Consider the following 11,897-nt stretch of genomic DNA (forward strand, 5'->3'; position numbering starts at 1 on the left):
AAAACCATTTTGGTTTTGTCGTTGAAATCAATTAACTGGTGATGATTGATTATTGTAACAATAGTTATTGTCTAGCAGCAGTACTTGATGCTTGGAAGAGAAGTACTGGTTCAACTCCTTATGCTTGGAGGAGTGAGTGTTATAGTTCAAAGCAGAATTCATGGACTTATCATTATTGAATTAATAAAATGTAGTTCTATTTATTTTTATACACATTGTTATTATCATCTCCTAAAACCTCAACTACTTCAATTTATTCTTTAATACGTTTGGCTTGACTGAATTCTCAATATTAGTTGTGGGTGCATCATGTGTTTTAAAATCTATTTATATTAGTATTAAACTGGGCAACTTTGTTATGTACAGTACACGAGTAGTACAACATGTCTACATCACAACATGTTGCACAACCACATCAAAGCCACAAATTGCAAGAAAGTACTACAAGTACTTCTTTTAAACGAGCATGTGCAGAATATAACCACTGCTCCACCTTACGTGATGATTGCTACAGCACCTAGCATGAGCACGGGTATAAAACGGGGGTGGGCTGCCCAGTCAATTAAAAATGGCGGGTGGCTTTAGAATGTAATTAAAAATGGGCAGTGAAGAATCACAGAATGCAAGCACCACAGGCATCCACAAGATCTAAAAAAGACTCTTAGAAGAGTACAGACAGTTTTGCTAACTCCCTATACCAGCAGAAGACTCAAAAGAGCCATGCATCATGCAGCTTTAACTAAAACTATAAAATTAAACATGGCTGTCAACAGACCAAAGCTATCTAGCTTGTTCTTAGATAGCAAGGATTGAAAATCTTCTAAATGATGACTAAAGGCACCTTTCTCTTCGGCAGACTCAAACTCGATGTTAAAAGTCATCCTGAATGACTCCTTGATCGTCCTGAAGCTCGGCCTGTTTCACTATGACTAGATAGACTCGCTATAAACAACGTAACAGTGATTTAGTCAGAAGATAAGAACAAGAAACATGTGGAAATAAGAGGCCAGGCAATTGTAGCCTCTTCCTTTTACTGTTACTATGTAAATCAACTGATGTTATCAAGATCTTTATCATGTGTAATCGCCATTTTGAATATTTGCTTCCATTTTTGGGCAGACCACCCCCCGTTTTATACTGCGCATGCTCGTTTAAGGTGCGCGGAATTACAAAAAGGGGCGTGGTTATGATGCCACGATATAATTATATGCGATCGAACCTATATTAGAGAGAGAGATTTAGAGTTTTTACAGTATCAACTTGAAGACAAGATGTCTTTTGATGAAGTGAAAGATCGTCTCTCTCGTTCTTTACCTCCTTACTTTGTTGCAGCCTACCAGAAGTTGCTATATGTTATTGATATCAAATTAGCACCCCAAGTGCTAGATCCAGCTGCCAGGTTTAAGAAAGTATTTCAAGAACATCAATCGAAAAGGTCCGAGGCAGAGGCGCTAGCATACGCACATGCTATTTTGGCTGGTCTTGGATGGGAAGAACTGGATGACTTGGAGGTCTTCGTCGATAAAACGGTTCAGATCGATGATAGCTTGACAGAGGAACTGAAGCGTTTCGAGAAATTTGAACATGTTGTTTACAGCACTCTTAGGCCTTTCGGAGTTCAGTTTGATGGATATCAAATTAGTAGATATCTTTTGGCAGTCAAAGTTGTACTTAAGAACTTTTCTCTCGATACGGAAGACTTTGTTGAATGTTTTCTGCCATTGGAGAATAAGTTGGGTTCATGCTCACGTGCTGTTGCATTCACGATAGCAGTACTGGAGAGATCTAGCTGGGGACGTACTAGGACACTGAAACAGTTTGCATCACCAGATTTTGATCTTAACACAGAGTATCCTAAAGTTGACCTCTGCCTGACAGTTGCTGACTACTACGGTAGCATGAGTGAGAAAGAGTTTAGCAGTGCTAAGCTTATCACCTCTATCGTTCATCTCGATCGTAGGAATGTCAATCGTTATAATCCAGTTAATTTTACAATACTACTTCTGCAGCAGAATATTATAACGGTTGGTGATGTATCCAATATTGAGGATAAATCAAAGTCCTCCATATTTATTCAAGACTACAAGGAGAGATGTAGAGGTGAGACAGTGCATACTGAGACGAGATCTTAGTCTCGCCATGCCCCTTTGCTATTGACCTCCACATGATAGTCAAAGAGGATCGATATCTACATTATTTTGTTGCTTGATCATTCACCATAATATTTATGACTTTATTTTTATAGGTATATTGGCAAGTTCTAGTCACAAAACAGTTATGAAAACTAAACCAGCTAGTCTCACAGGTATAGTGAAAATTCATGTAAAAGCTGTTTTTATGTTTTAATGTTGGTAGCATCTATCAAGGAGAGACATACCAAAATGAAAGATGATTTTAATTTCTTACTGATGTTTGCTGCAAGTGAAGCTCTGAAAAAAAAGTCTCTGGATGAGGTTAAGAGTTGTCTAAAAAATAAAGTGAAAAATGAAGTTGAAGCAATTTTAGATGCAGTATCTTTAGCAAAATTTCTTCAGCGATATTGTTTTCTTTCAAATTTTTCTCTACTGAAGTATATGACAGATGATCTAAACCTCAAGGAATCAAAGTCAACAATTGAAAAGCTAGCTAAAGAGAGAGATGCCTTCAATAGCGAAGTACTTGCTAAAGATTTCGCTACAGAAGGGATCATAGATCACAAGATTAAAAATAACTACCATGTGGAGGTAATTTCATTCAGTGTCAATTAACAGACTTGGGGTCAAACACACCTTAAATATAGTTGCAGCTGTTGTATATATTCTGTGGTTAGCATACAATTGTTGTAGAGATAGACCCCGATTTCTATCTCCACAATTGTTGCAACTGTGGAGATAGACCCAGATTTCTATCTCCACAATTGTTGCAACTGTGTTGTAAGGCTGTTGTATGGCTACCGTAAATTGGGAAATTTTCATGTTAGAAATAATTGGCGTGACATTTTTTCAAGGTGTTTTATTTTCGCTGGTTGACCCATCCGCGAAATTTTTTCAACATAAAAACTTTTGGACGCATCATAAACCGCACAAGTGGCTACTAACTCTTGATGATGATGGACAGCTATTCAATGGAAGTTACTCGTGACAGTACTAAAACTGACAAGGAAACTTTTGGGTGAGAGCTTCAGGCCTTCTTTGGGCTTTTAGAAGACTAGAAGAGCCTCGTGCATGCACCGCTACACGTTGGAATAATTTCAGTGATCTTATTATTTACTGTAGAAAATATTTCGTGTGTCAAATTTTTGTGGGTCACTTCATCTGCGAAAATATTTCAACAACGAAAATTTCCCGATCTACAGTATGTGGAAACCAGGCTTAAGTGAATTTAAATACAAATACATTTGAGTAGTATGAATACAAATGCTAATACCTGAGCTGTATTTAATCTACAAATACTTGACTAAGTATTTCAAATATACTTTTAGTATTTATTTAGCAAATTGTCATTTTCTCAAATTACACATGCATTTAACATGTTTAAAAGGATTAACCAAAAGTCACATTAACAATTAACACATTGTGTACTGATCTTGTTTACTTAGGCAGGCCTCTTTGATTGGAAGTATTTTTAATGAATTACAAATACTTTGGTCTAAAAATTAAAATATTGACAAAATACAATTACAAATACAAATACTGGAAAATCTAATTAAATAGAATTATAATTGTAGTTGACCCAAAGTTTGCAGTGTAATGTATAATCCTATTAATTTTAGATGGTTGTTGTGACGTCATGGAGTCCATCTGAGGTAACCCTAGCAAGATTTCAAAAATGCATTACTGAAGAGTTTAAAGATGAAGATCTTTCCATGTTTGTGGCACTGAGAGCTGTACACCAGAGCTGGTTAACATTTATATGTACTATACCATTCTTGTGTGTAGATGCTATTCGTAGAGTAGCTAATGAAATACGATTAGCTGGAATTGAGAGTATTGCTATTAATCATGTAAGTGATTTTGTTGTTTATAATAATTATAGCTAGTTATACATTTCTAATTTTGCTATAATAGGAAGCACTACCTAGTTTTTATGGTAGAGAAATCAGAACTCAACAACAAGGTAGAGTTTGATATACTTGTATATATATTATATGTGGGGCAGTTTTTGTCAATGACTCTCAAATTAAAAAATTTGCCAAACACAATACCCCTTATAAAGTAATCACTGCATCATTTGCTTTTGGCTCAAATTATAGCCTGAAGTTTTGCAAATAAAATATTTTGCAAGTCCTTCTTTTTACTTGCATATTAAATTTTGCAGTTTTGACATGCTATATACAGTAGTTAATGTATATTTTATATAGTTCCTGATGCTGCCATAATTCCTCCTCCAATCCCACCTCCTGAATTATTTCCAAAAAAGGGTGATAAAAGTTATGAGAAAGATTTACCTAATGACGCCACTAAAGATATCGTTAAAGATATAAAGATTCTGCTAATGACTGCAACTGAAAATGAGCTTAGAGGAGTGCTGGGCTACTTGAAACCATTAGATAGTGCAAAAAAAATTATCGAAGCATTCGTAAATAAGTCTACTTGGATTTACATTGGAAAGTATGGGAAGCACTCAGTTGTGGTTGGAAGGAGTGCATATGGTAAAAGTCAACAAGGTGGTTTAGATGCTTATGCAGTTACAAAGAAGATAATGGAGACAGATCTATTCGAGCCAAAGTATATAATTGCAGTTGGAGTCTGCTATGGAATGAATCAAAGCCAAGTACAACTTGGTGACGTCATTGTTTCTGATATGATTATAGATTTATCTACCTATCGTAAGGAACCAGCGAGTATTGCAGCTCGTAGAGCTCAACCTCCAGCAGGAGTTACTCTTTTATCATTGTTTGGAAACACTTCTGAGTTTAAAATGAAACATTCTGATAAAGAAAATGCTGAAATGGTTGAAGTCCATTGTGGCCCCATTGTTTCTTCTTCTGTTTTGGTCGATGATGCAGAATTTAAAAAGCAGTTAAAAGAAGTACGTCCTGGTGCTCTCGGTGGTGAAATGGAAGGAACTGGAATATTTCGTGCTGCTAGTGATGTTCATCATAAAGTAGATGCTATAGTCATTAAGGCTGTTGGTGATTGGGCTGATGGGAAGAAAGATGAATGCAAAGGTTGGAAGGATTTCGCATCTCATGCAGCTGCTACATATGTTCATTATCATTTAGACAATGTTCCTGCAGATGCTCTAAACTAAAAGAACTAGCTGTTGAGTTAAATAAGTAGAAAGTCATTGTTAGGATTTTAGTATTGTAATTTTTTGCCTTTTGGAAAAACTAGTGATTTGAATGATAAAAGTTTATGAGCCACGCCTTTACTTCAGTCACAAGTACAATCAGATAAATAGCTCCTCCTGTACATCATAGCCCATATGCCCAATATTAAAGGCCTAATTATAATTATGCACGTGATTTACTTCCCGATAAACTCCTGTCTCGCCACCTCAACCATATATAAAGTATCTTTTCTGTGGTAATACTTGGTGAGTCGGCCCGCGAGACTAGGTGAATCAGGCTTCAAGTGTTAACTTATGTGTTATCCATAAAATGGCTGGTAAGCATTCTTGAAGTTGTAAAATTCACTACGATGCATGGTAGATCTAGCTATAATTAATAGTACTGCCAAGGGGCCGCGCGGGGCTAGGGTACGAGCGCACCCCTTTGAGCCATAGTTTTTTAACCTATGCATAGCTAGACTCTGTAGACTAGGACTACTCATAGATATATCTATGGACTAATGTAATTCACATAGGCTTAAGTTTATTTATGATGTATTAATTGGGAAATTTTGTTCTGTGCATTTCATTTATACTACCTGTAAATGTCACTATTTTAAGTAAAATTGTAACCATGCACAAAGTATTGTTTGTGGGCATAGCCAGGCGACACCTGACTACTTTTAAGGTGTGTAGGTGGTTTTGTTGCTATAAGGTATCACTATCTTTTCATTCCAATATAATTGACTAGTCACACATGACTGAAACAATTTATAGATATAAAGCTATGTGCTTCCAGGTTGTAAAAAATAGAATTAAAAAAAAATTAAGAGAAACTAATGTTACATTAGGTGTGGGCTTCTGTCTTATGAGCATTAGGCCAATGCAAAAACATAAGCCCTACTCACGAAAATGTTGGAATTAGGTAACAGCGCTGGTTGGTTAGACACCGTGTAAAAGGCTTGTATTTATATATTTCTGTAGATTCTTCACTGACTATTGCTACATCTCCATCACGTATAAAAGAAGGTATTTCAATGACATTATTTTTATTATTTTCAATTACATTAATTTCTCTAGTTAATCCAAACTTTTCATACGATGTCAGTATAAAGTTAGGACAGGGGGCTAGTAGCATTGTTCATAAGTTAGTGATTAATAATTTAATATGCAAAACACACTCAATTCTTGATTGCAAACTGAAGTGATAATAAAAGTAGATGCATAATCATATCTTATTTTTATTCCATTCATAGAGGTACTTATGAAGGGCAAGAAGTTGCTGTGAAAAAAATGAAAGATAAATTAACCGATGATGCTAAATTGCTACTTCTGGATATTAAACATGAAAACATAGTGCAATTACTTAATATTGTAAGTTTTAAATTTTGAGATTATATAACTTGATTATAATCATTAGGAAACTGATGAGCATAATGAACATGACTATATTATTCTTGAACTTTGTTTGGCTTCTTTGTCTAAAGTTAGTGATAGTTCTTTATCATAAGTTATGTTATATAAAATTATGTAGTACTTTAAGCACTATGAAACAGTATCAAGTCAATTTGTTGGATTGAATGTTGTAATAAGAGAGATACTCCAAGATGCAGTAAAAGGAATGGAGTATTTACATAAAAGAAATGTTGGTATGTTATGACGAAAGTAAATGCTTGATTCACCCTTACAATTTAATTTCTTCATAATGAGTATGCACATGGTCAGTATTGCGTAACCAGCCCCTCCCTTTTTAGGCATGGAGGGAGGGGCTGCTAGCACATAGCTGAATCAGAGCCAGAATATCTTCAGGTTGTTTTTATAATTTAGCTTACAAAATTTTTAACACAAATAACGCTAGTGGCATTAATCTAGTTAACAAAAATTAATTCTACTGGAATAATGCTAACGTTATTCAGTTCACAGGGATCTTAAACCTGGAAACATTCTTTTGGTTCAAAAGAGCTCATCATCTGCTGACGTTAAAGCAGTCCTTGCTGATTTTGGTATTTCTGTTACATTAATTGATGATCTGAACTCATTGACCACACGAACAGCTAGAGGAACGGATACATGGAAAGCTCCTGAATTATTACTTGACAATAGAAAACAGCGTGTAAGTACTGAAATTGCATAATCATAGCCAATAATTATAATTTACATATAGAAATGTGGTCGTGAGTCAGATATATTTGCAATGGGGTGTGTGATATATTTTGCTGAAACTGGTGGAAACCATCCTTTTGATACTGGAGATAATGCTGATATTGATCAAAATGTGAAAATGTATAAAAAATGTGATTTTAGTTTACTAGATGACAAACCAAAGGCTAAAGATCTGATAGAAAAAATGATACAATTAGATAAATATTCAAGGTAAATTTATTTTGCTTACAATTTTACTTTAAAAAATCAACAGACCAACTGCTAGTGTAGTATTACAAGATCCTTACTTTGAGGAAGATGGCCATGTACCTTGTGAATACAAAAAGAAAAGTAAAGATAGGGAATTTTGTACTTTTTATTTTCAATGCAATGCTAGGCTACAGGTAATGAATAAAAAACAAAATGATTAAATGAAAAAAATTTCATTGCATAGTTAGCTTTATGCAAGAAATTAAATGCCTTTAAATGCATTAAAGTTGAATTTTTCCCATCTTTTGCATAAATTTTGTATAGCAGTGTTAAAATTGCTGCATATATCTATTTATAGGTACGTTAGCCTGTGACAATGTCAATTAATGCCTAACCTATAATTTGTAGCCTTAGCTTTTCCATTTTGACTGCACCCATATGCCCAACTACTAATTAAATTCATAAAAAGTTTAGCCCCTTTTTGTGTAAAGTATGTATGTGTTCAGTATACACATGTGTAGATCACAGGGTAAACAACAATCTTAAGAACAATCATTTAATCAATATTGTATAGCCAGAATATTTGGCAGTGGCAATTGAGCATGCTTAGAAGAAAGTAAAATGGTGAGTTTTATTTTGGCAATTTTATCATTCATCTGCCAATTGCCAAAATAAAGCTCCACCAATTTTTCCTGCTAGCTATATGGTATGTATATTTATAGAACAATGGCACACTGCCCCAACAACTGAGATAGTAATCCAAAAGACAGAAGCAAAAACCCAAGAGACAGTAGTAACCCAAACCACTTCATTGACTTTAAGTCAAAGTCCACCAAATCCAACTGGTAAATAAACAATTATTGTAATGAAGCTTTTTTGTAGTACTTGTATTATTGCTAATTAGAATTGATAGTCTTGTAACATTATAGAATTATATAATGACATGTCACTGACTAATACACTGAGACATTTTCCTGAGTAGGTTTACTTTAGTATATAAAATGCCTATGGTCTATAATGTCAAAATTATCTGAACAAGTAAATTATTTATTAGTCAGTATAAATATGCAGTTCATGTTGAATGGAACATTAGGTACCAAAGTTTTGCAGCATGGTTAAATCTAGTTTTGGGAGGATTCTTTGTTTTTTGCAATATAGACCCCCTATACGCTAAGACTATTTTTAATGAATATGATTACAATAATCATATTCATTCATAATAAATATACGGTATCCACCCACAATGTAAATTACTGACGACAAGGAAAGCCTTGAGATCAAAGGAAGATCAAGGGCGGTGACACCGCCTGGCCATTAATTCTTTTATCGCTACAAGGTACTACAGACTCACAAGCAGAATTTATGGAAAGTATGGAGGCCACACTATATCATATAGACCAGGTGCAGCATAGTTTTCTTGCTATGCTTCATTTTGGCACTTATGGTTTTGATCTACCTTTGATGTGGAGAACTTCTTGTCGTCGGTAAATTTATATTGTGGGTGGCTACTGTAAATGATTCATTAAAAATAGTCTTAGCGCCCAGAGGGTCTATAAGTTATTGCTTCTATTTTTAATGTACATACATACATGTATTAGTTAAAGCACTGTTGAGAGTAGGTTATGGAAATTATTGCACGAGGGGCGGTCGAGAGGAAAATGTAGCACGAGGCGAAGCCGAGTGCTACATTTTCGTCGAGACCGTCCCGAGTGCAATAATTTCCATAATCTATGAATCAACAGTGCTTTGATTGGTTTGTAGTGGTGCGTGGGCGGATCAAATGAAATTTCAAAAGTCGCGCAGGTGGCCAGCGCAAGACGATCAGATCTCATTTATCACTATTATTATTATTACATGTCTAGTGTATGTAGCTGAGGCTGTTATTTGCCCCTATCAAAGCTTGTGGTTAACAGGAAAGCCCATACATATTATACTGCACAGTACTACATATTCCACACAGTGCTACATTTTCCTGCCGTGCGGTTATTGGAAGTTGTAGCACTGGCGGCGCCTTTGATCCGCCCACGCACCGTACTACAAATGTGTATAATGATAATATTTGTTCTATCAGGTCCTTCAACTTTTCCTGATACCTCACAAACCAATATAGCACCAATTATTCCTACCCCTGATGGTACCAATACAGCAGTAACACTAACACCTGCTAATCCTGATAGTAGCAATGCAACTGTTACTATTTCTGATTATGTTACCACAAGCACCATTACAGCAGAAGAAGGTATTTCACAAAAAATCACATTTTGCATTAATGGCTGAAGTTATTAAAAAATAATAGCTTGTGCTCATGCACATTTATTATAACAAAATAGCTTGCCATGCATTCAGACTTGGTTCAGATAAATAGTCACTTCCTTCATTAAGCCACTGATTTATTACACAATAATTTTCTTTATTTTGTAAGTCTTATTAGCTCCTCAAGCTTCTCAGGTTGATGGTGATGAAGCTAGCAAACCTTCAAAGCATCAGAATGAAGCTTCATCAATAACAGGTATTTTATGTACAATGATGGTGATGCTGTTTATACAGAATTATAGAAAGTGGCTTGGAAGAATTTATTGATGGTCAAGTAGTTGATGAGATAAAGACTGATTCCGATCTTGTGTATAATGCTTTAAATAACGGAGTAAAGAAATCTGTCTTTCTTGATGAAATTAAAGTAGCTACTCAAGAAAAAGCAATAACATGTTTGTTGATATTTATTATAATTGTTCTATTATCTTTCTTTTTTATAGTCCAAAAATTGGAAAATGATATTGCACTTACAAAAGATATTAAAGGTATTTTTATCATTTTTTGGAGGAGAAAGTTTTGATGGGATACAAAAGCTCACTAATTTTATATGAGTCATAATTTACTTTCTCACAATATTTACTATAAAAATATAATGGCAACTGTGAATAATAATTGTTTTATATACTTTTTCATAGATGTTTATGCAGCTTCACAGTTCATCAAAGCAGCAAAATTTGATGCATACAATAGTACAATAGAAACAGGTATTTCACTATGACTTAATTACATTACTGTTTTTGCATTACATTTGTATTATAAATACAAAATAATGTTTGTTTAACTTATAGATCTAGTTCCTGCTCCAATTCCACCTTCTGCATTATTTCCAGAACTGAGCAATATTCAGTGTGTCAGTGAGCTTCCTGATCATCTTGTTGAAAATATAGAATACCTGCTAATGACTGCTACTGCCACAGAGCTTCGAGGAGTTTTGGGCCACTTAAAACCATTAGATGGTCAGAATAAAATTATTCGTGCATTTGTAAATGCTACTTGGATTTACATTGGAAAGTTTGGACAACAGGTGGTTGTCGTTGGAAAGAGTGCACATGGAGAGGCTGAACAAGGTGGTTTGGATGCTGCTACAGTTACAAAAAAGATAATGGCAATAAATCAATTTAAGCCAAAATATATAATTTCCATTGGAATCTGCTTTGGAATGGACCGAAGCACAGTACAACTTGGCGATGTCATTGTTTCTAACATGATTGTGGATTTATCCACCATGGATAAGGAAAAAGACAAGGTCAAGGCTCGTAAATCTCAACCTCCAGCAGGTCCCTCTCTTTTATCATTGTTTGGGGACAGTTCTGGGTTTCAAAAGAAACATTCTGCTGAAGAAAATGCCAAAGAGGTCAAAGTCCATTGTGGCCCCGTTGTTTCTTCTTTTGTTTCGTTGGTTGATGATGCAGAATTTAAAGAGCAGTTAAAAGAAGTACGTCCTGATGCTCTCGGTGGTGAAATGGAAGGAGCTGGAATATTTCTTGCTGCTAGGGATGCTCATCATAAAGTCGAGGCTATTGTCATTAAGGCTGTTGCTGACTGGGGGGATGGGAGGAAAGATGAATGCAGAGGTTGGAAGGATTTTGCATCTTATGCAGCTGCTACATACGTCCATCATCAAATGAATAAAGTAGTTCATGCAGGAGCCAGGAGGCCATAACTATAGATGCATGAAGTCCAGTTTGTACAACTGAGAGTGAATTAGTATGAACTTAAGCTTAATTCCAGTTGTAAAATTTGTCATAATGATGTAGTTTTCTTAATTATTAGTGAGCATTAAATACTATAGATTACGAAATTAGTGTGGTAGAAAAATTTTTAAGTTTTAAAATTGTGCCGTGATTTAACTTTTACTAAATAAGACTGTGTCGTGTATTATTGAATATGGCATGTAATTATATGGGTAATCTAATTTTTGAGAAACTCTAATCCATAAATCCAGTAAAATTAAAATCACATTAAAAATTTCCAGATAGACG

General features: G+C 34.9%; 2 protein-coding genes and 1 long non-coding RNA gene across 3 annotated transcripts; all 3 read left to right on the forward strand.

Annotated features, from left to right (window-relative positions):
* Window positions 1–1,271: 1,271 nt before the first annotated feature.
* Window positions 1,272–5,327, forward strand: LOC109583571 (uncharacterized). Its single transcript, XM_019998986.1, has 6 exons — window positions 1,272–2,100; window positions 2,246–2,305; window positions 2,356–2,723; window positions 3,752–3,982; window positions 4,047–4,095; window positions 4,340–5,327. The coding sequence occupies exons 1-6, from the start codon at window positions 1,272–1,274 to the stop codon at window positions 5,230–5,232; spliced, it is 2,430 nt and encodes an 809-aa protein (XP_019854545.1). The 3' UTR covers window positions 5,233–5,327.
* Window positions 5,328–5,494: 167 nt separating this feature from the next.
* On the forward strand, window positions 5,495–6,363 carry LOC109583582 (uncharacterized). The gene is made up of 3 exons (XR_002185591.1): window positions 5,495–5,588; window positions 6,235–6,279; window positions 6,331–6,363. It is a non-coding gene; the product is annotated as an uncharacterized LOC109583582 (long non-coding RNA).
* Window positions 6,364–6,370: 7 nt separating this feature from the next.
* Window positions 6,371–11,706, forward strand: LOC109583578 (probable serine/threonine-protein kinase CCRP1). Its single transcript, XM_019998998.1, has 14 exons — window positions 6,371–6,397; window positions 6,507–6,624; window positions 6,671–6,736; window positions 6,785–6,899; window positions 7,167–7,363; window positions 7,415–7,623; window positions 7,667–7,743; window positions 8,325–8,447; window positions 9,674–9,841; window positions 10,034–10,111; window positions 10,158–10,307; window positions 10,356–10,400; window positions 10,551–10,619; window positions 10,704–11,706. Exons 2-14 carry the CDS (start codon window positions 6,544–6,546, stop codon window positions 11,576–11,578), a joined length of 2,253 nt encoding a protein of 750 aa, XP_019854557.1. The 5' UTR covers window positions 6,371–6,397; window positions 6,507–6,543; the 3' UTR covers window positions 11,579–11,706.
* The last annotated feature ends 191 nt before the right edge of the window (window positions 11,707–11,897 follow it).

This window comes from Amphimedon queenslandica, unplaced genomic scaffold (assembly GCF_000090795.2).
Source record: "Amphimedon queenslandica unplaced genomic scaffold, v1.1 AMPQUscaffold_13296, whole genome shotgun sequence".
Lineage (NCBI taxonomy): Eukaryota > Metazoa > Porifera > Demospongiae > Haplosclerida > Niphatidae > Amphimedon > Amphimedon queenslandica.

What these genes read in the sequence shown, in the direction of transcription:
- LOC109583578 (XM_019998998.1), top strand. Translation starts at nt 6,544, where the DNA reads ATGAAAGATAAATTAACCGATGATGCTAAATTGCTACTTCTGGATATT. An exon ending in TAGTGCAATTACTTAATATT is followed by an intron (nt 6,625 to 6,670) that starts GTAAGTTTTAAA and finishes TATAATCATTAG; the next exon opens with GAAACTGATGAGCATAATGA. An exon ending in ACTTACAAAAGATATTAAAG is followed by an intron (nt 10,401 to 10,550) that starts GTATTTTTATCA and finishes ACTTTTTCATAG; the next exon opens with ATGTTTATGCAGCTTCACAG.
- LOC109583571 (XM_019998986.1), top strand. Translation starts at nt 1,272, where the DNA reads ATGTCTTTTGATGAAGTGAAAGATCGTCTCTCTCGTTCTTTACCTCCT. An exon ending in CTACAAGGAGAGATGTAGAG is followed by an intron (nt 2,101 to 2,245) that starts GTGAGACAGTGC and finishes TTATTTTTATAG; the next exon opens with GTATATTGGCAAGTTCTAGT. An exon ending in AGAGTATTGCTATTAATCAT is followed by an intron (nt 3,983 to 4,046) that starts GTAAGTGATTTT and finishes TTGCTATAATAG; the next exon opens with GAAGCACTACCTAGTTTTTA.